The following is a 22439-nucleotide window of genomic DNA, read 5'->3' as shown; positions in this document are numbered from 1 at the left end:
CATGTAGGCTGTCTCGTTCGAGAGGGTGACGAAACCCTCATCCCATGGACGACCACGTGTTGATCCGTCAATTCGACAGCCTCCGTGTCCTTTTCGGTAATTTCAACGTTCCCGCCCTCGCTCATTTAATCCCCCCTCCTCCCACCATTTCCCCACTCACGACCGCAGCGCAGCGAACCAAAAATCCAATTTAATAACCTAAACAAAAGAGAAGGAAAAAAGGAAAAAGAAAAGAAAAGAAACTCGCGCGCTCATAGCCTCACGAGGTTCGATCATTTTAGCCCGAGGTTGGGAGCAATTAGGGTTTGGGGCCGCCATGGATTCCCCAGATGCCAGCAAGAATTCCGCCTCCACCGCCTCCGCCACCGCCTCCTCTCCACCGATCAAGGTTCTCCCTCTTTCCTTCCTATCCATCTCCATCTCCATCTTCCTCGTGCCCCGTTGCATCGATTCCTTCTTCCTTTTTGTTTGTACTTGGCTCGATCTGGTTCATAGTGTTCCTGGAATCATCTGACTGTAACCGCTGATGTATTTCTCGTTTTGAGTATTTCTTTCCAGATTTATCTACCCATCCTTCGTTTGTTGGACGGGAGTGTTGGCCGTTGACTGTCTGTGCTCAGTAACCCCAGTAATACACTGGATTAGGCCCCTTTGTGAACTCGCTTCAAGAAGGGTTGGGCATTTCGTTTGTTTTTGAGGTGGGCGGTAGGGTTTTGTAGGGACCTTTTTTCGCCAGACCTGCTCAAACCTCCCACGTAGATTTGTTGAGCGCTAAAATGTTTTACTTGGATTCTCAACATGTAAAAGGAACATGGGCATGACCACTTCAGGTTGTCGGTAATCTATCTGCTTACAATTTTTGAAGCAAAACATTTTCTTTCAGGCATGTAGTAAGAATTTGCTGTTGACGCTTTGCTGTTGTAACAGATACATATTTCTTATATCAAATGATTCTTGGAGTTGGACGATTTAGAATATTTGGAATTGCCATGATGATTTTGTTGGAGAGAATTTTGTTCGTTTGATCATTTCACATCATTGACCGTTTCCCCTACTTTGTAAAAACCAATATGTGTCGCTTTAAGAAAGCTCTCATTTGCTTTCTTTTTGACTCTGTGCTTTCTTAGGGCTTAGCATCGTAGATCTTGGCTTGTTTTTCGGTCTTGGTATTCTGTCAAACGGCATGCACTGGACAGTGATAGTGGATTTCCATAAGATTCCACCTTTCTATCTGCCACTTATCTTCTTATCTTGCTTCTCTCTTGATCATTTCAGTGTCTGTATTCACTGTTTTTTTTTGTCAAAGTAGCTCTTTTGAGTTCAGTGCATTACAACAAGAATTTGTTAGGATGCTTCTACTTGCATAAATTTTGACTTCCTGTTCATGGAAATAATGCAGTTGAAATTGTCTCAATCATAGTTTTAGTCATCGATGACAATGTGGATTCATCTCATCTTCATGGCCTACCTGAAAATATGTTCTCAATTGTTGTTGGTGTATTCTGTAGTTTATGCAGTCTCTTTTCTCTCCCGTTCTACAGCATTTGACATTGGGATTGTGGTCTGTCTTCCTTTGTAGGATTCTCCTTTTTCTAGCTATGTTAGCAATTTGTCGCCTATTCATCAAGCTAATGCCAGTCATGGTTTACCAACATATGGAGATCTTAATTTCCCGTCCCCTGAACCTGTCTTTAAATCGCCACATTTTGTTCAGCCCAGGAAATCAGACATTTTAAAAAGGTACTGCTGCTTTGGCATACTTAGATACCATAAAAAGATAATTTCTGATGGGTTGATTTTATTTATGATTCATGTTGTTTTTCTCCAGTTCCCAATCTCTAGCCTTGGATGCTGTAGCTAAGTTTTCTCTTTGGCAGTCTGCTGATGCCACAACACTCTCAGGGGACATGCTTAGGTGTAAATCTCATGGTTCAGTATCAACAGTAAAGTTGACTCCTAGCGGTCATGAATCTGAAGGTGAAGGCAATCCTTCTCCTGAACATGAAACTTGTGGTGGCTCTTCAACTTGTGTTGATGCTTTTCTGGCTGATACGTTGGAAATTTGTGATGATGATTCCGTTTCACCAGAATGCTCGAAGCAATCTGCAGAGTTGCCTCAAAATGTACATGGAAGCTGTACTAGCACCAACGAGAATATTATAGAATCTAATAAGAATCGTTCTGATCACTTGCAGTCTGTTTCTCCTTTGGCTTCAGCTTTTGTAGATCGATTTATAGCTGATCCAAGTGAGCATTCTGATTCACCTGATCTGCAATCACAACAAGCTGTGGTTCTTCCTCAACGTTTATGTAGTGTCTGTATCAGTACTGAAGAAATGAATTCTGAGATTCATGTATCCCCTATGAAGAACAGTTTTGCTTCTGAAGCTACTGAATGGTTAAACTCATCATCAAATGCTGAGAAGGATCTAAAGAGAGATGAAGCATCATTTCTTGTGAATCTTTCTCTGCAAGATGACAAGCCAAAAATGGCTGATGAAGGCAAAGAATCTCATAAGATAGCACTTGATGAGCCACTAGTACCAATCACCACTGATAACTGTATGGATACTGACTTGTTGATGGCACCACAAGTAAATCAAAATAAAACAGATGATGTTTCTTTGAAGTTGGATGATAAGGGTAAAAATGTATCTGATGAGAAGCCAAACAACACATCAGATTTTTGTTGCAACTCACAAGGCATATTGCAAATTTGTGCTGCTGGAGAACAGGGTGTATTGCACTCTTCCCCTCAATCTCTACCAGAATTACTTCAGGACGTTCAGGTAGTTAGCCATGATCCTGATGTATCAGGAGAGTTCATTCTGTCAGCTGATAACCAGACTCCATATGATGAGGTACTAATTAACTTTGGCATTCCTTACGTAACTTCAGGTCAGGATCAGGGTAATAAAGTTGTAAAATGACTTTGCTTACTGAGATTCATTCACATCAATGCCTTTTTGCTTGGGCAAATGTAGGGATGGGAATCTTGACCAAAGCTGTTGGAAACAGGTTCACGAGTCAGGTTCAGGTCAAGATATCTTGATTCGTCAGTAACTGTTTCAGGTTTCGGTTCAGGTTGAGAATACACTTCCTTGATGATACTGCTCAACCTGATCCAAGTAAACCTTCATTAGAAAATGTTACAGAGCATATATAGTCCTTCTAAACTGATTTGACTTCAGCCATTTTGACTTTTAACCCAAGTTGATATGATCTTGATTCATCAGTTACTGTTCAGGTCAAGTCTGGGTCAAGAAATATTGATCCAGTGGCAAGTCACATTTGTAGTAGACTTATGTTGCCTTACCCACCATTTCAGCCTGATCTAACCCAACCCATAGCTAAGCATCAGTGAACTTGCAATTGATGTGCCTAGGAAACTTGCATTAGCAATTGATGCCTGACCTGAATATGTTAAAATGCATCTCATATGTGTGCATCATATACAGAATAACAATTTGAGTTACCTATTTTATGTACTTATATTAGATATTATTTGTGACTCCTTTTCTTGGGGTGGGGGGAGGGGGGGGGGGGGGCCGTGGGGGGTTAATCAAGTGTGACTACACCTGTCCATTATTGGGCCATAATCACTTTAGACCCAATATAAAAATAATTTAAGTTTGGACCATGGTTTTAAAATATAGTTACAGTTTGACCTAGCACTAAAAATATATCATATATCTCCGTTATTGCTTGGCATACCACTTTTTAAAATTTTTTCCAAGTTATACTGAGCGGGTCTTTGTTTGTATGCCAATGAATATGTAAGTGCCATATCAGTTTGATAGGTTGTTGAAATTGATATTGGACTGGTATTTAGAATCTTGGTTTAGATTAGCATGAACTACGAAGAAGTAAACTTTTGTAGCAAATCTAGTGTAACATAATCCCTTTCATATTCCTTGTTAGATTTTCCTTTCCTTTTATATACATAGAAAACTTGATATATGTAGGAACACTTGCAGTTCACTATAATTCAGTCAACTAAGGCCTGTTTTTTCTTCTATCTTTTTTACTTTTTAATTCTATTCAAGGTTTTTGAAGGCGGTTGTTTTTATGTTCCTTTAATAAAATTTTCCTGAAAATGTTGTCAACTAGTAAATAAAACTTACGAAGGTGGATTGTAAGATATTCTCTATTTCATCCAAATTATGTGTGTCTACATGTGTAATCTATATACTTAAATGTTTACATGTATAATCTATATACTTACATGAAATAATGAAAGGATGTATACGTTTACATGTGTTATCTATATACATATATAATATTTCTATTTTTTTATGCCTACTTGTACTAACTTAGGGTTAAGCATTTTGGTTATTTTACAAGGTCTATTCTTTCTTAGTTATAGTAAGTACATTGAGTTGTGATTAATGGTCTCAGAGTGATTTTGAGTGCCGTCTATGAGGCATGAGCCAATGTATGCTGAAAGTTGGCGTGCCTCATTAGTCCACAAGGGAACATTCATGTTGTGCACTGATGAGGATAATGGGTTTCTGACTAGGTAGATTTTGACTTGGTGTCTTGGTTCATAATCATCTACTCTGGCTATATTTTTGAAGAATTTAACTTCTGATTGCTTATAGTCAGCAAGATTGTGGCAATAAACATTATAAGGAATTGGTTGTCCTATTGTCCTTTACTTGCTTCATTCTTACTGTTTGTTTCTCTTTTCTTGTTCTTTTATTTTCTTTGTCTTTGTGTGTGCACCTGGTTTAATCAACAGGCTGTTTTATTAATTCCTTGCATGTCACTCATGTTGTTTTTTTATCTGTTTAAAGTTTATAGTGACTGGCTTCTTCATTTAGAGAATCAATTCCTGGGAAGTTTTCTTTCATGATTTCCATTGAAATATTTAGTCTCCAAACTTCTATAATAATATCTGTAAAGTTCAGTTGGGTCTTTTCCTGTCGCCACGTTTTATAGGTATTATTCAGTATGATGATTATAGTAGTTAATGTAGGATACTGCTCAGCTTCAGCGTGGGATGCGAAAACGTCTTCAATTTGAGGCTATTGAGAATCATAAGACAGATGGTGAATGCAAAAAACTCATTAAGAATTTCATCTGTGATATCACCAGTGAAGAACCACTAGAAATTTCCTTGCACATGAATACTTCAGATCCTTCTCATGTGAAACCAATTGAGGCCTCTGGGATGAAGCAAGGGTCTCAACTAATCTCTCAAGGTCATTTGTGCAAATCTGTTGACAGGGTCGATGTGTCTGGCCAAAAGAAAGGAGATTCCTCTGTTACAGATCCCAGGCCATCAGGCATTGGCTTGCACTTGAACACCGTTGGAAGTGTTGGACATAATAACTGTAGTATGATGGTGCAAGCACTAGGAAAAGATTCATGCATGGAGGAGGAGTCATTTCTTGGGAACAGTGAGCAGATATCACAAGGTTCAAACAGTGAGTTGGTTTCACCAGGATTAACAGGAAAATTTTCATTTACATTAACTGCAAATTCTGAGAAACCCATGCCTGATAATACCTGTGACGATACTGGAGACAAACATCTCCAAAATGATATGATGGAACTTACAATATCTTCTATTAGTCATCAAACCCCACTGAGTACAAAACCTATTGAGTGCTCCATGCAGCCCAGGCTTACCGATCAGTATGTGACACCATGTAGTTTGAAAAGGCCACTTTCAGTAGATGACAGTAAATTAAATCTGTCAAGTCAATCTAGTCCTAGAAAGAAGAGGTAAGTTTGCATCTTGGTGCACATCAGTTCAGATTTCTATTTTCTGTCTTTTATTCTTTTTTCGCTGACTTTTTTGTCATTTGGAATCTGAATTTGTCAGGAAGAAGGCATCTGACAATGAGGGTCAGAAACGATGCAGTTGCAAGAGGTCGAAATGTTTGAAACTGTAAGTGATGATTTAATGTTAAGGCTATTCTTCATGGTAACACATTCATGTTTCTCCTTTCTATCCTTACAGCTACTGTGACTGCTTTGCTGCTGGAACATTTTGTTCTGAAGTTTGTGGATGCCAACAGTGCGTTAACAGACCAGAAAATGAGGATACTATCCATGAAGCCAGGCAGCAGATAGAGTCTCGAAATCCACTTGCATTTGCTCCTAAGGTTGTTCTTTATGTCAGTAATCCTCCAAAAGACAGTGAAGTAAGAATTTTATAACATATTAGTTCGTCTCATTAATAAATTCTTTCCTGGGTACTGATTGAGTTTTACATTCTGCAGGAGAGTACAGGGACAACCCCATCCTCTGCCAGACACAAAAGAGGGTGCAATTGCAAAAAGTCACTTTGCCTCAAGAAATACTGTGAATGTTATCAGGTTGCTTAACAGTAATATGATTTTGCTACACTTTTTGCTTCTTAACTCTATCTTGATTTAATGGTTTTTCTTTGCCATCTTTTTTTTGCCAAGGCTGGTGTTGGATGTTCTTTTGGATGCCGATGTGAAGGTTGTAAAAATACTTTTGGCAGAAAAGATGGTAAGAGTATGAAATGAAATTTGCTGTGCTGTAATTACTTTGGACTACAAAAAATTGTGGTCATTGAACAAACCTACATTTCCATAACTAAATGAAAAAATAGACCAGTTTATTCATCTTACTTCAACATGCCTATGGAGCTAAACTTGTCATTATAAGCTGTGTTCCTCAAATTTGAATGTCTATGTTTCATCCTTGTAACTGTTCTTTAGCATTTCATTCTCAATTGGCATGGTGCTTAAATTTTATGTTTCCTTTGACTGAATGATTTCCCATGTAATTATGGTTTTGAGTAGCACCAATTTTAGTTTCTTATCTTTGTTGGGCACATGTTATCTATTTTGTCCTTTTAACATGACATACTTATCCATGCAGCATTAGGAGTTTCACTGCTGTTCATTAAAAGTTCCCTTTGCGAAGGCTGGATTGGACCTTTTCATCATATCCAATTGTATATTTGCTCCTGAGCATTTTTATCTGATCTCTAGGTTCTTGTCCATTAATAGTCAAAATAGTCAGAAGCTATCTCACGCATTTGTTTTTTAATTATTTAACATGGACAGGATTTTGACATTTACAGTGTCCTTACAAACCTTTGTTCCATATATATACACCTCATATAACCGTTTATGCCATAGCAATTATGTACAGCAAATTGTATGCATCTAATGCAAGTCTTGGAAAGTTTTAAACACACTGCATGAAACTTTTCAAGCTGGTGTATTTTTGAGATCCACTAGGAGTGGTCATGGGCCAGTTTTCTTTACCTGGTTTTAAGTTCTCCCTTTTTTCTTTTTGGAGGTTTTGCTGGGAGTGTTTAGGCTGGGGAGAGAGGAGGTTGAGGATGCTTGAATTGACAACCAGACGAGAATTGTAGTTCATTGCTTGATTGTAGTTCATATCCAGTCTAAACACCCCAAACGAGAAATGATTTGGATATTTATTATCCAATTGCTTGGGTTTTATTCTTTCTTTGATTCTGTACTTATTTTGTATAGTGTGATGCTCATCCAAGGAAAACTTTTGCTAATATAATGAAAACATATATATACCATTTCTTACGGTCGGCTACATGGATTTTTCATTCACCATTGAACTTTATTAAGGTTAAAATGTAAAGGATGGCCTCGCATAAGGCTCCAACTAATTTGGAGTCTGGGAAGTGTCACTGATCAAAACATTAGCCTTGCAAGTGAATCAAACCCTAGTCATTTAAATCATAATGAAACGACCTTACAGTCATATGAAGAACCACCTATTATTAAGTGTACCTAGTCACTTTAACCGTAAATGGTTAACATTACTGGGACATCGAGGCCTGCCCTCTTTTATGATCACAAAATCACTAGTCAAAATAAGAGCCATCAAATAATTATTTGTCCTTCATGTTTTATGTTTTGTTGCCAACATAAAACCACCTTAAATGCTGTTCTTATTTATTTTTGATAAAAACAAGAGAAGAAACTTCTTACCTTTGTTTTCTAATAAACTTTTAACTGATATGTTGTATTAAATTATTAATTTTTATTACATTATATTCATCATTTTTTTGGAAATAGGCTTTATCCTAGTCTAATATCATGCTAGATTGGCAGTGACACTGTTAGCTGGATGAAAATTCTTCTTTGTTGCCCTTCAAAATTGATTGAAAAAATCACATCCATTTGTGCATGCTATTAAATGAGCTAGTTTGTGTTTGTGGGAAGTTTAGGCAATATCTTTAATCCTGATAATTTGGCAAGTTCTGGGCATTGGTTTGTGGAGAATATGTATAAGTTGGAGAATGTTAAAACATATAAATTTGCTAGAAAGCTATCTGCTGTAACAGTCATAAGCTGTTATGAATAGTACATGGCATGATAACATATAAATTTCTCCAGATATTATGTTGATATTTTCATTTAATATCTTATTTTCCTGACTACCAACAAGTATGCCTCCTTGTGCAGGATGTGCTGACATCATCGAAATCGAACATATGAAATCTAAGGAACAAAAGTTAGTGAGAGATCCATCTGCTGAAAACTCAAAGGAGAAATTGGTTACAAGGGAAGTGAACTCACACCTATCCCCGCTGACACCATCAATACAAAGCTCAAAGTAATTTTCATCATTTTGCCTTTGTAATTAATAATGATATCTTTTGATTGTTGATTTGCTTCTTGCGTGTTCCTGACCAGCTGCTTTATTTTCTCGTTTGCCCTCTTTGTCATCATCTGTGGCAGTGGAGTCGATGTGCCGAAGTCATTGCTTCCTATTACCTATTATGCTTCACCAGAAACAAGTGCTTCTGCTATACAATGTTATGAAGGATCACCAGGTTCTCCCATGAATATGATCAGCAAAAGTACATTTGAAATGGCAAGAGAAGATAATATGTTGCTGGTCCCAGATGACCAGGAAATAGATTTTGATATCAAAGTGGACACATTTTCTCCTGGTTGGGATGGTTTTCCAGACATATGCAATTTTAGTCCCATACCAAATCCCCCACCAAGTAATGATGGTGCCTCTGTTTCATTTAAGACCAAAGAACCAAAGATTTTACAGACAAGATTATTTCAGGGAAGTTCCTTAGTAGGCACTCCTCTTCGCTGGCGTAGTTCACCAGTCACTCCTCTTCCTCAGTTTGGTAAAAGCAAGATACTATTGGAGCCAGACTCTGACAATGGACCAAATAAAAGTGTAGGGGATGATGCTCCCGAGGTTTTGGAGGATCCCTGCTCACCAATTAAGGCTGTTACGGCAAGTTCACCCAAACAGAAACGAGTTTCTCCACCTAAAAGGCTCTTTCAGGAGACTAGGTCGAGCTCTTCATCCGGTCTCAGGAGTGGTCGCAAATTCATATTGCAGTCTGTGCCTTCATTTCCTCCTCTTACTCCATACAGTAAGAACAGTCGAGGAAGTGGTACATGAAATTCAACTCAGTGAGATAAATAACACTTAGGTGCTTTAATGGTAATTATCATTGATCTACACTTCTCAGTTGTGGATATGATAGTAACGCACCTTAGAGTCTTTAAGTCAAAGGTATCTTTGCCAATGTGTATTTTCAATTTGGCTATTCGTGGTATATGTTCTGCTGCCTGCTCTCTCATATTGTTATATCTGAAGTTTTTCACATGCGGCTTCATTGGACAATAGATGTTCAGGAAGTACACAATAATTGGCATGTACACCATGCAATCAACTATACTGTCGTTTCTTTGACCACACACCCCCCCCTGGGGCTATTTTTGATGTTAGGATGTTTACTTATCCTTTCTCTTAGTCACCAGTGATGAAAAAATTGCCATACATATATAGGTTGAGTTCTTTGTATTTAAAATGATCTGGACTTGAGAAAAAAATTGTCATACATATTTTAAATAGTCACCAGTCTCTTTTTAGTAAATTTTCTGATCTGGACTTGAGAATAATTTTGATATAAAATACATGGATGAGTTTATTAAATTTTCATTTACTGGTATGCATTTCTATTTTGATTAGTTGAGGGATTATTACTCTCTTTATTATCTTACATGCTGCTAGTATGTTATGTGAAATAGGTACAAAACCAGCTGATCTTTGAAAACACTCTATTTTGAGTTTGATCTTGCAGCAGAGCGGGATTATGAAAATTCAGCTTCTTGAGGTATTTGATGACTGCATGTCACACCCATATAATCTATTCCACAAGGTAAATGTTTGTTTTTAATGATATTTTTCGAGATATTACATCTGGCATCCCCGGACAAATTGATTTAATAAATCCGTAGCGAATATTTTTTGTGGAATTTCTTTATTGAACAGTTCTGAGGGGCTTAGCTAAATCAAGTTTATGGACTTAATTATCATACTGGAAGACAACCCCAGGGTTCTTATGATAACATTACATTGAATGATAGACTAAGGCTAAACTACGAATGGATTAATTCATCGGGAACTAAAATTTTAAGTTGGTCAACAAAAGAAGGAAAACGTTGTGTGCTGAATTTGCATGCTCCCAGCGTTGTTGATGTGCTTATAAATTCAGTTCAGTTCTTATCAACTAAGAAAATGTCATTGTAAATGCCACAAATGCAGCTCAACAGAGGGTGGCAGATCTTTATCAACGACAGCCTTCGAGTTACTACAGCAGCCCAAAAAGATTGTGATAGTTTGCTGTATAATCTTTAGCCATAACAATGGCCCCCACAATATTTCCTTGACTAGAATAAGTGCCTTCCGAATAATTTTTTTACCAGGTGGTTCTCAAGCAGCCATCTCCTCTTTAATCTTTATTGCCAGAATCCTCCGCAAACAAGTATAATTCTTGACTCCTAGAGAATCATACGAGAAATCTGTTCATGACGCAGGGCACAAACATGGAACCCTTTCCTTGTGAGGCTTCATCACCTGCTTAAGATATGTCATTCATTCTCACCAACTCCAGAACAACCGAGGAGTCAAAATTGCAACTCTAGAACTAATCCTTGTTCTTTCTTTTCTTTTCGATGGCAGGATATGTTGTTACATCAGAACTGTGGGCCAAAGGAAGAAGAAAAGTCATCACAATTTAATCTCCAGACAATATGATTCAAGGGAAACAACATTCAGCATCCAAAAGAAACGAGAAAGAAGAACGCCAATTTGTATCAGTGTCATCGTCCCGACAGCTGCGACATAGCAGAGTAACTAGAGTACGTCGCGTGCGGTCCTTCTGACTGGCCTCCAGCCGACGCCTCATTCCTAGGCCCAAATGTGCCGCAGCTGCTGCTGGTGGCGGCGGCGCTTGTTTGATCCTCGTCCATTATGGATAGCAGGTCCACCACTATCATCTCCGTCTCCGGCGGCGCCCCGACGGCCAACCTCCCCTCGAGCATGTCGAACACCCGCGCCATGCTCGGCCGGAGCTCCGGCTGTTCCTGGATGCACCACAGCGCTACGTTCACCATCGTCGTTACCTGCCTCTCGTCCACCCTCTCTAGCCTCTCGTCCACCACCTCCATCACCCTCCCCTCCCTCGCCTTCTCCATCACGATTTTCGGGAAGTAGGACCACTTCCGCTGTTCCGCGTCGGCCGTGGGGTCGACCACGCGGACGTTCCGGCGGCCGCCCACCAGCTCCAGCAGCACCATCCCGTAGCTGTAGATGTCGGACCTCTCGGAGATGCCGGAGCCCAGGAGCCACTCCGGTGCCAGGTAGCCCCTGGTCCCTCTCACGCTCGCCACTATCCGGCTCTGGTCCCGGCTCATCAGCTTCGACAAGCCGAAGTCGGCGACGACCCCCCGGAAGCCCGTGTCGAGCAGTATGTTCTCCGGCTTGATGTCGAGGTGCAGGACGCGCGCCCGGCAGTCGTGGTGCAGGTAGGCCAGCGCCCGGGCGACGTCGATCGCCACCTGGTACCGCAACGGCCACGGCAGGCACTGCCCCCTCCGCGCGCGGTGTTCCCTTGCCGACGAGAATATCCAGCCGTCCAGGGATCCGTTCTCGATGAACTCGTAGACGAGGAAGCACGGACCGCCGCCGGGGACGAGGCAGTAGCCGAGGAGGCGCACCAGGTTGACGTGCTGGACGCTGGCGATGGCCGAGATCTCCGCCCGGAACTCCTTCTCGCCGTACTCCGCCCCCTCGATCCGCTTCACGGCGACTGGCGTGCCGTTGTCGAGGATCCCCTTGAAGACCGCCCCGGATCCTCCGCGTCCGATCAACGCCTGGAAGTTGTCGGTGGCGGCATCGAGTTCCTTGAGCGAGAACTTGGTCGGTAGCCCGGCGACCTTGCGGAAGAAGCTGTATTGGAACCGAAGCTCTTGGCCTTCGTTGGACAGTCGATGCAGAGCCGACGTCCGCCTCCGGTTCAGGATGATGTAGTGCACCAACAGCCACAGGGTGATAACCAGGACGACTGCTAAGCCTATGGCTGCTACGGTGAGGAAGTCCTTGGACGGCTCCACGCGCGAGAAGACAATCACAAGCAGGACGAGGAGGCAACCGATCCCTACGCAGGCTACAAGTTTCGCCTTCTTGGGCTCCATCGGAGGCTCATCACAAGGTATTAACCCTCTTCATCTTCTTCCCATTGTTCAAGCATTGACTTGTAAATACCAAAAGCCAAAGTGAGGGAGGGGCGAAGAGGTCTTAGAGAGAAACTATTGGAGTTCTTGTTGTTCTTTTCAGCAACTTCTCTTGCTTTTTCTTTCAACACGGTAATATTCAATGATCCCAAACCACATTGGAAAGAAGCATGACAATGAAAAAAATAGCTATTCCCTGGCACGGGCTTCACATATTTGGTGTACTAATCAACTGTTTTCAGGTTTTGAGCATAGCATATTATTCTGCAGGTCAACGGAATGGGATCTAAAGAGCTAAATGGATGATAACAAAAAGCTGTTGCCTTGCGTGGACTTTCAAGCGTTTGGTGCACAAGTCAACAACTGGGTTTGGGTTTGACCACACCATTTCATTTTCTCAATATAACTTTTCAAAATGTAAAGATCGATATATTAAAAATAATTAATTATAAGAAAAATATATAATTAGCTCACAATGTGCATTCATGTGCATTCATCGACTTCCCTGCTAAATGATTCTTATTTTGCGCAAGTAAAGCTTTCTTCTTTCTAGATGTTGCTGTTGGAAGGACTTCCCCTAACGTTCGTTGCGATCAGAAGACTAAGACTAAGAATGTCCACATCTCGCTTGTCTTGTTAAACAAGATAGATAGATAGATAGATAGATAGATAGAACGACGGTAGGTGAAGACCGAAGGGAAACTGCGTCGTGACTCATTGCTTCTGGGATTTGGTCAACAAAGATGAGCTTTCGTACGTTTAGCTAAGAAAAATTCATGGTTCAAAATCGATCAACGTTCCAACAAAAATGAAGAGAGGGAGAAGACAGGAGGTCAGTCGCCTCACGAGAATGTGGATGCATATGCATGCAGTGCAGTGTCTTTTACTGGTTCCATTAAGTGTTTCAAGTCATGCATTCTAGAGACAGATACTCCTAACCTTAATTCTGGAGACCTCCATAACTCCGATCGATTCATAATTATTATTTTTGATAGCAAGTTCATTTCGATTTAGAATTATAAAGTTATTGATTGATTTTGATTTCGATTCAATTTTAATTAGGAACAAAGAGAAAATGTAATTCATATATATATATATATATATATATATATATTCATTGTAATACACCAAAAAATGTAATTCATATAATTTACGTAACTGAAGATAAAATATCACAAATAACAAAATATACTATTTGAATTGCCAATAATGACAGTTGATAGATACCGAACACCGCACTCCAAAGGTAATTATTTGTCCTTACTTGCAATTAAGCTTGGAAAATGATCATTCGCCGTCCGTTGTACCCCTTCTGATGATCCGGACCGTAGATCCGAGTGTTCACAAATCGCAAAGGCCTCACGCTCACGGACTTGTGAGGCACGCAGAAAACCGGATTGGATACGTCCTATCGGTTCCATTTTATATTTCTCCCACCGTATGGGGTATAAATTCCATTAATTTTCTCCTTTGGGCTGTTTCGGAGGCAGGAAATGGCCGCCAATAATTAAAGATAATTAAACCAAAAAAGAGTAATTTTGAAGAACAAGCGGTGTCGATCGATCGGCTCTCTCATCTGTCCTCGTCGTCGTTGTTTCCGTCGAAGGTTGGTAATGTATCGGTCATCCGTAACTCGTCGATTTGTCGTTTGTAATCGGTGAATCAATTGCTTTTATCCTTCTTTTTCGTTTCCAAATCCTGCATTCGCCAGACCCTATCGAACATTATCAGTTCTCTTGGTGATTTCTTTTTCGGTTTTACATATTTTGTTCCCTTTTCGCTCGAATTTTATGTTGTTGAGAAGAAACTTTTTTGCTTTGATTTTTCAGAGTTGAATCCCTATCGATCCACTTTGATAGCATTACATGCTTCTGGTCCAATCAGTTGGGAACAGGAAGCATTGATGACAAACCTCCATCTAGCGTTGAACATATCAAATGATCAACACTTAGTGGAGCTAAGGAACTTAATACATTCTGAAATAATCACAGAAACCTCAGTTTCTAGAAGACATGCTTAGGTCTTGCAAAGTTGCCAACAGGCCTCAGGATTGTTGTAATAATCTGTTTGTGGTCTTGCAAAATTACCATAACCTCAGGATGCTTAGGTTCATATGTAAGATGGCAGTTGAAGCTGTAGCTGTGTATTTAATATTCGAAATTACATTTCTAAATGTCAGGGTAGTCACTTTCTGTGACAAAATCTTTTTGTATTATAAACATTTAGCTATATGATGTATTCTCTGTGGGAAGTTCTTTACATTTCTGAACTTGATGTTAATTATTTGACTTTCTTTTTGCCCTGAAATAACAACTTTATTCAACATATCTGTGTATATATACATGTTGGAACAGATATATGAATATGTTTTGGTGGAGATTGCCCTGTTAATAGAAAACTGTTTTGTACATCAGATATCAATTGTTATGGGTGTCATCCAGCATCAAGTTGGTGTTTGCATGCCTTCCACCCATCGGTGTTGTTAAGGTGGGCAATCACTTGTTGCTCTCATAACCAAATTTATACCGAACTTAACTTCTTACTTGTATCTTGTGATTTTTGTTGAAACCAAAATGCCATTACAGTATGTTTGACAAGTTTAATTTGTGAAAGGATGATTCTGATACTCTAATAATTAGTTTTATGCTTGGGGACTTCTATCTGTAGATCCTTGGTGAACATATACGTATACTTGCTTCAATTTTGGTTCTCCTGAATTCATATGATGGAAGTGTTTTTGCATGAACAATATTAATTTATTTGTTGTTGTCATGTATGATATAGTGGATAATCAATTTTGACCTTCACCACAGTGATGTGAATATCCTCGTAATTGATGACGATCATCTATACATAGTTTTGTATTGATTCCAGATCTCATGAGCATGAACACTACTGATGCAACAGATCCATTAGATTGACTTCAATGAATTGTTCCATTTGGGACATATTTGATGCTTAATATGTCTCTTCCAGGGCCAAAGTTGGAGGCTTCTAAACACTGCTTCCACAGGTCTGTGATGATGGAGTTGTCATGCCTTTTGCACTTCAAACAGTGTGACAATACTTCCATCTTATTCTTATGGCTACAACAGTATATTTGATCATTTGGTACTTCTATTTCTTTTACCTTCTATTTCAGGCTTACTTTCTGCATGTGATACATGCATGATGGAAGAAACTTCACCAAAAGTATTCTAAGAAAGCTTTTTCTTTCAGTTGTTTTTTTGCTATTTAATATTTGATCTCTAATGTATTTGTCGATATACATGCAGTACAATTGTTGTTAGGACTCAGTACTTATGCATCATAACCATGTGTTTATAATTGTGATATATTTACTGATGCTGCATCACAAACAAATCTAGCTTTGAAACATCTCTTTCTGTGTACAGCATGCTGGAGGATTTGTGCATTTAAGCTAACAACCTTTTCTCATGCTGAACTTATTTGCATGGAAATTTCAAATTTTGATATGAGTTAACAATTCTGTTTAACATACCCATGCGTCACTTTCAGCTGTTTGTTTCCAGAGTGGTGAGATCTTAGGCAGAATGATTGATATAATAATTAAAAATCACCTAGCTGTCATTTCTCCATATTTAGATTATCAATTAAGAGATGAACATCCCTTGGCATGAGTTCTATTGAAATGCACATTGGCTAACTTTTAGTTCCAGTTGTTGTCCTTGTGCGTCACCTAGCAATGTTTGTTTTAACTTAATTTAAATAGTTTCACACTGAAAGTTGATGATGAATTGGATTGGCTTATATAATACTAGATGTGCCTAGTATTCATAGTTTGGTTTTTAGTGTTTTGTGACCCTATCTAAATTACAGGGTTAGTAGGTTGATTGAGTCAAATTGTGATTATTGTTAATATAGCAAAGTTAGGACCACTGCTGCGAGGTCTTAATGATGTACTGGTTAAAAATGTATAGCTCGATACCTGTACATATCAATTATTTTTAATTTTTAATTATTTTATTGGGTGGTATCAGTCAGTATCGGTCTGGTAGGTTGCAAAAACAGGGTTTGGAGGGATCTTAAATCCTTGCACTAGACAGATTCCCTATTCCAATATAAATCTCCTACAAACTGGTGGTGCAAGGTGCATCTTGTGGCGTGAAACTGCTATTAGGGTTCTATGCATTCCACATATCACCTATTAGGAAATGATTTTAGGCTTTGTGTTCTCTATTTGGCCTGTCGAGGACATCAAGGCTTTGATTGGAGGAGACTGTGACAATAGTGATGCAACATTGAAAGATGATAATGAATTGGATTAACTTGTCAAACTAGATGAGTCTGCTACTAAGTACTTTGGATAAGACAATTTGGAGTTATGGGCCAAACTTGGTTTATCTAATTTATCAAACCAGTATATGTATCAGGTTGTTTTCCGACAATATTCTTTAATGGATTGACCTTGAACTAGACTAGTTATGTGCAAAGGTTTAGTTGCATTATTGCTTTTCAAAGTTCAAATGATTAACAATAATGAGCAAGGATAGTGTAAGAAGTTGTTTGGATCGTACGATGTAAGTAGGTTATTTTCTTCTATATTTTATACTTATCTTTCAGTATAATACTAGTGCCAGAATTATCTATCCTATGTATTCTTCTTTACTCATATATATAGTACATGTATGAATTTTTTCTAATGTTAGGCCTAGCATTTTTCTTTGCGATCAACATACCTCTTTCCAAAATCTTGGTCATTGTCCTGTTTTTCTCGATGAACCTTCTAAATATGTATGTTTTTTAGTTTGTTGCCTCAGTGTATCCTGTTCTCTTCACCCTTCATTGGTCTTCTAGAGTTAATTACTTAAATATTTCTCGAGCAACTCTTTTTTCTATTAACTCATGCTCCTTCCCTCTGTTGTCCTCTTTCTATAATTACAAACCTTTGTGTCACATTTTCAGAATCCTCTCCTTTTACATTGACTGGAGAGGAACCTAATAAATTTTATGACTCGAGCATTGCGGAATGAGGTTGTCAGTCTATCTAGCATGTTGAGGTAGGTTATTAGGTAGGTACATGGGGTAAATTAAAAGATAAAAAATTCAACTAATATAATCATAATACATATACATTACTTATCAAGAATTCTTATGTTAATCACATGTCTATCAAAAGCAACACAATGTTAAAAAATGAACTTATCACAAGTTCTAGAGATGTACATATCAATTGACTTGAGCAGCTACATTGCATATGCATTTGGAAAATCTAAATCGCTTTGCATAATCCACTATGCATATCTGGTTTTATGTTTGGCTGTCAAGTGCGAAGATAGGCTTTTTTGGTAGTAAATTGAACCCAAAATAACGGGCCAGGTAAGCTTGTATAAAGTGCCAGAGCTTGTAATTTTCAGACAATCTATGATGACAACCATGGATATAACTTGAAAGCCTAAGCAAAGTTGGGGTTCTAGGTGATAATCCAGACAGCAAAGTTAAAATAAATGCTCATATGATCTTTAAATCAGCTATTGTTGGCATGTTCTCATATTCAACATTATCTTTACAAGATTAGCATTTTATCATGCTTAAATTCATAGAATTTAATTTGTAGTCAATAACAAACACAAAGATAATATATATTAATCCATTCTAATCCCAAGTGTATATTGATATTATACTTCATTAGAAGGTATACTAGTGATATTGAATGACATTATTGAATATACATAAGAATTCCATGAAAAAAGGCACAACACTGTAGAAGATAACTAACTAAATTGTTATTAAGGGTAATACTAAGTTATCGAAAATCAAAATTCTTTAACTAAATATTATTCTGTGTAGTGTGTATTGTTTGAGAGTGTATATGCATTTGGTCATACTAAGTATATGAATTATTTAACTAAATTTTTTAACTAAATATATGCATTTTAGTAGTATCTATGGAATAGAAAGGTCATATATACATACATACATACATACATACTCACACACACACACATATATATATATGTATATATATATATGTATATATATATACATATATATATATATACACATATACTTATATATATATATGTGTGTGTGTGTGTGTGTGTGTATATATATATATATATATATATATATATATAAACAGGATGATCGGTCATATTGTTCATATGGCTATAGTTGTAATTTGATGTGTGATATAATTAAATATAAGTTGTTTCTGGTCATATTTTGGGTAATTAACTTGGCTTGTCCATGCTTATTGTTAAATCTTTCTCACTGCTTTGAGACCCAAAAAAACAGTTACATTAGGTAGCTCACAACCATTATAAAACTTTGTCATATTTTATGAGCATGTATTAATATCAATTTAATACAGGTTTAGGTCTAACTAGTAATATTTCCTAAATAAAGCTTAATTGTAGGAGAGATCCAGGTGATCAATCCTAAATAATCAGGGCATTTTGTTGTTGCTAGATGGATTTTAGGAAATTTAAAATATATATGTGTTTTAAACAAAATTTATATATCTATGCTACAAAACTATTGCCACATTTACATAGTGGCTATGATGCAAAACATGTGAAGGCTAACTGTAATACAAGCATAGTTTGAGTTATATTTTGCAAGTCAATATTTGAATTAGTATCTGCTAGTGACAATACCATTGGAAATGGAAAATTGGGATCAGCAAGACTTGACTTAGTCGAGAAAATATTTCAAGAATGAAAAATGTAAAACTATATAAAAAAAAACAAAACACTATTCACAATGATGTAAAAAAGCAAAACTCTAAAAACATAAAAATAATATTTGAGAAAACAAAAAATATTTTATGCTAAAAAATTCTCTACTAAATTTAACACAGTATAGGTTGAGACCCACTCAGCTTGCTGGATTAATGAGACAACTGATCAGAACAAGGAAGTTGGAGGATGTGATAGATAGCAGATGATGTGCCATTCCCTTTAATTTGGCTGATTCTTCCTAGTATCACATCTTTTGGTGTTTTCAGAATCTAACTCTACCATGGTATTACATGGGCTTTGCAAGCTCTGATGCTTTGTGAAAGAACTGCTTATGCCATATCTGTTTGGGGCCCTTGGCTATTGCTTGCTATAAACGGGGATAGATAATAAGGTGCACCACATCAAGGCAGTTTATTGAATATATAGTCTATATGCATTGTACATATTTAGAAACTAATCTATATAATTTCACGAAGTTTGATGCTACACAGTTCATCTAGCTAGCAATCCGATATTGGAAACCACATATGTAAACTTAGTTGCTTTCTTGCATTTGGTGACATCAGTAGAAGATGCCAAATTCAAATGCATTTGGCGCTTAATTATCTAATACGTGATTGTACAAATTAGCTGCTTCTGTAATGATGAGTGGACTAAGTAGTGTTTACAGTAAATGAAATGGTCATGTTTCTTAAACTACTTTGCAAAACACTAGAACTCCATTATGGAAAAATAAAATTTATTCATTTATGTCTGTGTATCCAGGATCCAAGCACAATTAGTGTATTTTTCATTTTTATATATAATGAATTATTATAAATTTGCATAAATCTGCTGTTACAAATTTGATTGTACTTTTTATGGGCAACTGATATTTTCTGGTTTGGGAAACATGATGTAGTTGCAGTGGCTATAGCTCTAAGTTATCAAAATTTGTTAACATGACACATAATTCCCTTGAATTTTTGTGATAGATGACATTTACGGAATCTGGCAATTATTATTTTCAGCGGTTGATATGCGGTCAAAGTGCTATATTATTTTTAGTTCTGGAAAATAATTGTGTTAGCCTATCTCTAATAACTGATATTCGCAATTATTTTCTTGACTAGGTATCATAGTCTTTGATGTTTCAGTTGGGAAAAAAGCCATCAAGCAGGTTATCTACAAACTCGAGCTTGGTTGTAACTGTTGGAATCATGGGGTACCTGAACTCTATCCAACTGTTGGAATCATCATATTCTATATGTGTCTGAAAAGGACCAGCAATCTTTTGGGACCAAGTTCATCAAAGATACCTTTGCTGCTGCGTTGATCAACTTTTGAAGATATGGATTGTAAACATGTAGGTTAGGAACCAGGTTTATGAATATCTTTGTAAACCTTGTATCATAGGATGTGCCGAAATGCAGATGATTCATCTGTATAAGGGAAGGTGGTCATCTTATTTTAACGTGAGTGGTATAACCAGTTCCAATGTTACAGACACTGATGTAAACATAATTTGCAAACGGGATATGGTTATACAATTAAACCTTGATAACAGTGAAGAGTTCATCTGCAGGTGCTTATGATTACAGTTGAGTGTTGAGTGTTGCAGATAATGATATTTTTACCTAATTTCCTCTGCTTTGGGGTGTGAAAATCCTTTTTTGTATTGAGGCCTGCAATTGTCATTATAAATTATATATAGTACTCAGTAATGCTGTTTATCCTGATATAATTGTGCTGGCGTTGAATTCTGTTAATAGCTGGTCTGCAGATCCAATATGGTTATTCTGTTAACATCTTGTCGCTTTTAATAGTCAAGATCTTCTGCAGGTTCTCTGCAGGTTCTCAGAGAACGCTGAGACTTTGTTTCGATGCATGAATCATGAAGCAATTTCACATAAATTTTGGTATGCTTCCTTCTTGTTTTTTATTTTCGATTGACTTTGTGCATGATTATAAAGCTGCAGTTTCTTTTAGCATAATGAACTAACCTAAAATTTGATTGGCTAATTTTGCAGATATGAGGGGAGAGCACAAGGTCAACTGGTGTTGTCATCCTGAAAGAGTTGTAATAGGGAGATTGAGAAAACTTCACTGTTTGCTGGAGCAAGTAGGTTTAGGTGATGATGCAGCAATTAATAGTCTCTTCTACTTGCTAATTTGAGACAACCATGATTTTTGTTCAAGTTGACTTGATCTAATTGTAAAAGGCTAGGTGTGAACAAGATAGTATTGATGTCCTATAGATAAATCTGTAGAGTTTAGATAGATGTGCACCTTTCCATCTCTTTTTACTACTTGAATTCTGTGGTTAGCTTGAGTCCATGGTGTACTTTTCATGCCTTCATGGATATAAGATTTATCTTACTGATGTATGAGGCATTGCTTGGAAAGTAACTCAAAATGTGGGTAAGTTTTCATATTAGACTAGTTGCTAGGGGTAGACAAAATCATCATAAGCAATTACTGTAAAATTTTTAACCATGTCAAGTTCCTGAAGTTTTTCTCCTGCAGCTTTCAGTGTCCTGATGTGAGGCATCTCAGGATGATGCAGGACATATTTGTCAGAGACCCCAAAAGAAGCCTCAGAGATGGCATCACTGAGTTCGAATACCAGTACTGTCACCAAGTGAGGTTGCTGTTTTCTGATGTCCAGTTTGAGTTATTATGTAGGCTGTAATGGTGGACCAAAAAGCAGTGGTCCGAACTAATATCCTTTTGGCATTTGTTTCAGTGGCCATATGGTTTCTTTCTCTGCCTGGCTGTTGCCGTTCTGAAGTCATTGTGCAGGAAGGAAAACCCCACATGATTCCAGGCTAATGTGGATATGCTCATGGTGTAGGTTCCCAACCTCCCTCTCTCTTTTCTTGTGTGCATTATTGCCTGTTGATGATGTTAGCTGTTTGGCTCATCTATTCATTGAAGGAAAGCAACAGCATTGCATTAATTATTTGAAGTAGGACATGCAACTGTTCATGTTGGATTGGTGGAGATTCACTGAGAGATGAAGAAGAGTGTGGATATGTCTCATGTGACCTGATGTATCACAAGTTAAGAAGGTAAGTTTCATTTCTCAGTTAATTATGCTCTAATTACCCGACCAAACAGTGCTTGTGATGTTGATATCTCCATATGTTCATGTTGGGTTGTCTCTTTATGTTGGCTGATAAGAGAGTCTAGAAGTTGACTCTTTGTAGTTTGCAATATTGCTTTAAGGTTATAT

At 37.8% G+C, this 22439-nt stretch overlaps 2 protein-coding genes and 1 long non-coding RNA gene across 4 annotated transcripts; 2 read left to right on the top strand and 1 right to left on the bottom strand.

Annotated features, from left to right (window-relative positions):
* The first annotated feature begins 177 nt into the window (after positions 1-177).
* On the top strand, positions 178-9787 carry LOC135630834 (uncharacterized). 2 transcript variants are annotated; one of them, XM_065138066.1, is made up of 11 exons: positions 259-388; positions 559-830; positions 1580-1740; positions 1829-2861; positions 4979-5730; positions 5831-5896; positions 5969-6152; positions 6231-6326; positions 6420-6486; positions 8436-8586; positions 8712-9787. In XM_065138066.1, exons 4-11 carry the CDS (start codon positions 1908-1910, stop codon positions 9400-9402), a joined length of 2961 nt encoding a protein of 986 aa, XP_064994138.1. In that variant the 5' UTR covers positions 259-388; positions 559-830; positions 1580-1740; positions 1829-1907; the 3' UTR covers positions 9403-9787. The 2 variants fall into 2 exon arrangements, with proteins under 2 accessions (XP_064994137.1, XP_064994138.1); XM_065138065.1 differs by lacking the exon at positions 559-830 and having other exon boundaries at positions 178-388.
* Positions 9788-10928: 1141 nt separating this feature from the next.
* LOC135631686 (probable receptor-like protein kinase At5g20050) lies at positions 10929-12691 on the bottom strand. Its single transcript, XM_065139452.1, has one exon. It carries the CDS (start codon positions 12480-12482, stop codon positions 11109-11111), a length of 1374 nt encoding a protein of 457 aa, XP_064995524.1. The 5' UTR covers positions 12483-12691; the 3' UTR covers positions 10929-11108.
* A 1300-nt stretch (positions 12692-13991) lies between these two features.
* LOC135631474 (uncharacterized) lies at positions 13992-20768 on the top strand. Its single transcript, XR_010494396.1, has 4 exons — positions 13992-14127; positions 14936-15008; positions 15498-15632; positions 20338-20768. It is a non-coding gene; the product is annotated as an uncharacterized LOC135631474 (long non-coding RNA).
* The last annotated feature ends 1671 nt before the right edge of the window (positions 20769-22439 follow it).

Source organism: Musa acuminata, chromosome BXJ3-2 (assembly GCF_036884655.1).
Source record: "Musa acuminata AAA Group cultivar baxijiao chromosome BXJ3-2, Cavendish_Baxijiao_AAA, whole genome shotgun sequence".
NCBI classification, from domain to species: Eukaryota; Viridiplantae; Streptophyta; class Magnoliopsida; order Zingiberales; family Musaceae; genus Musa; species Musa acuminata.
Note: the sequence above shows the minus strand (reverse complement) of the source record. Positions and strands in the feature narration are given on the sequence as shown.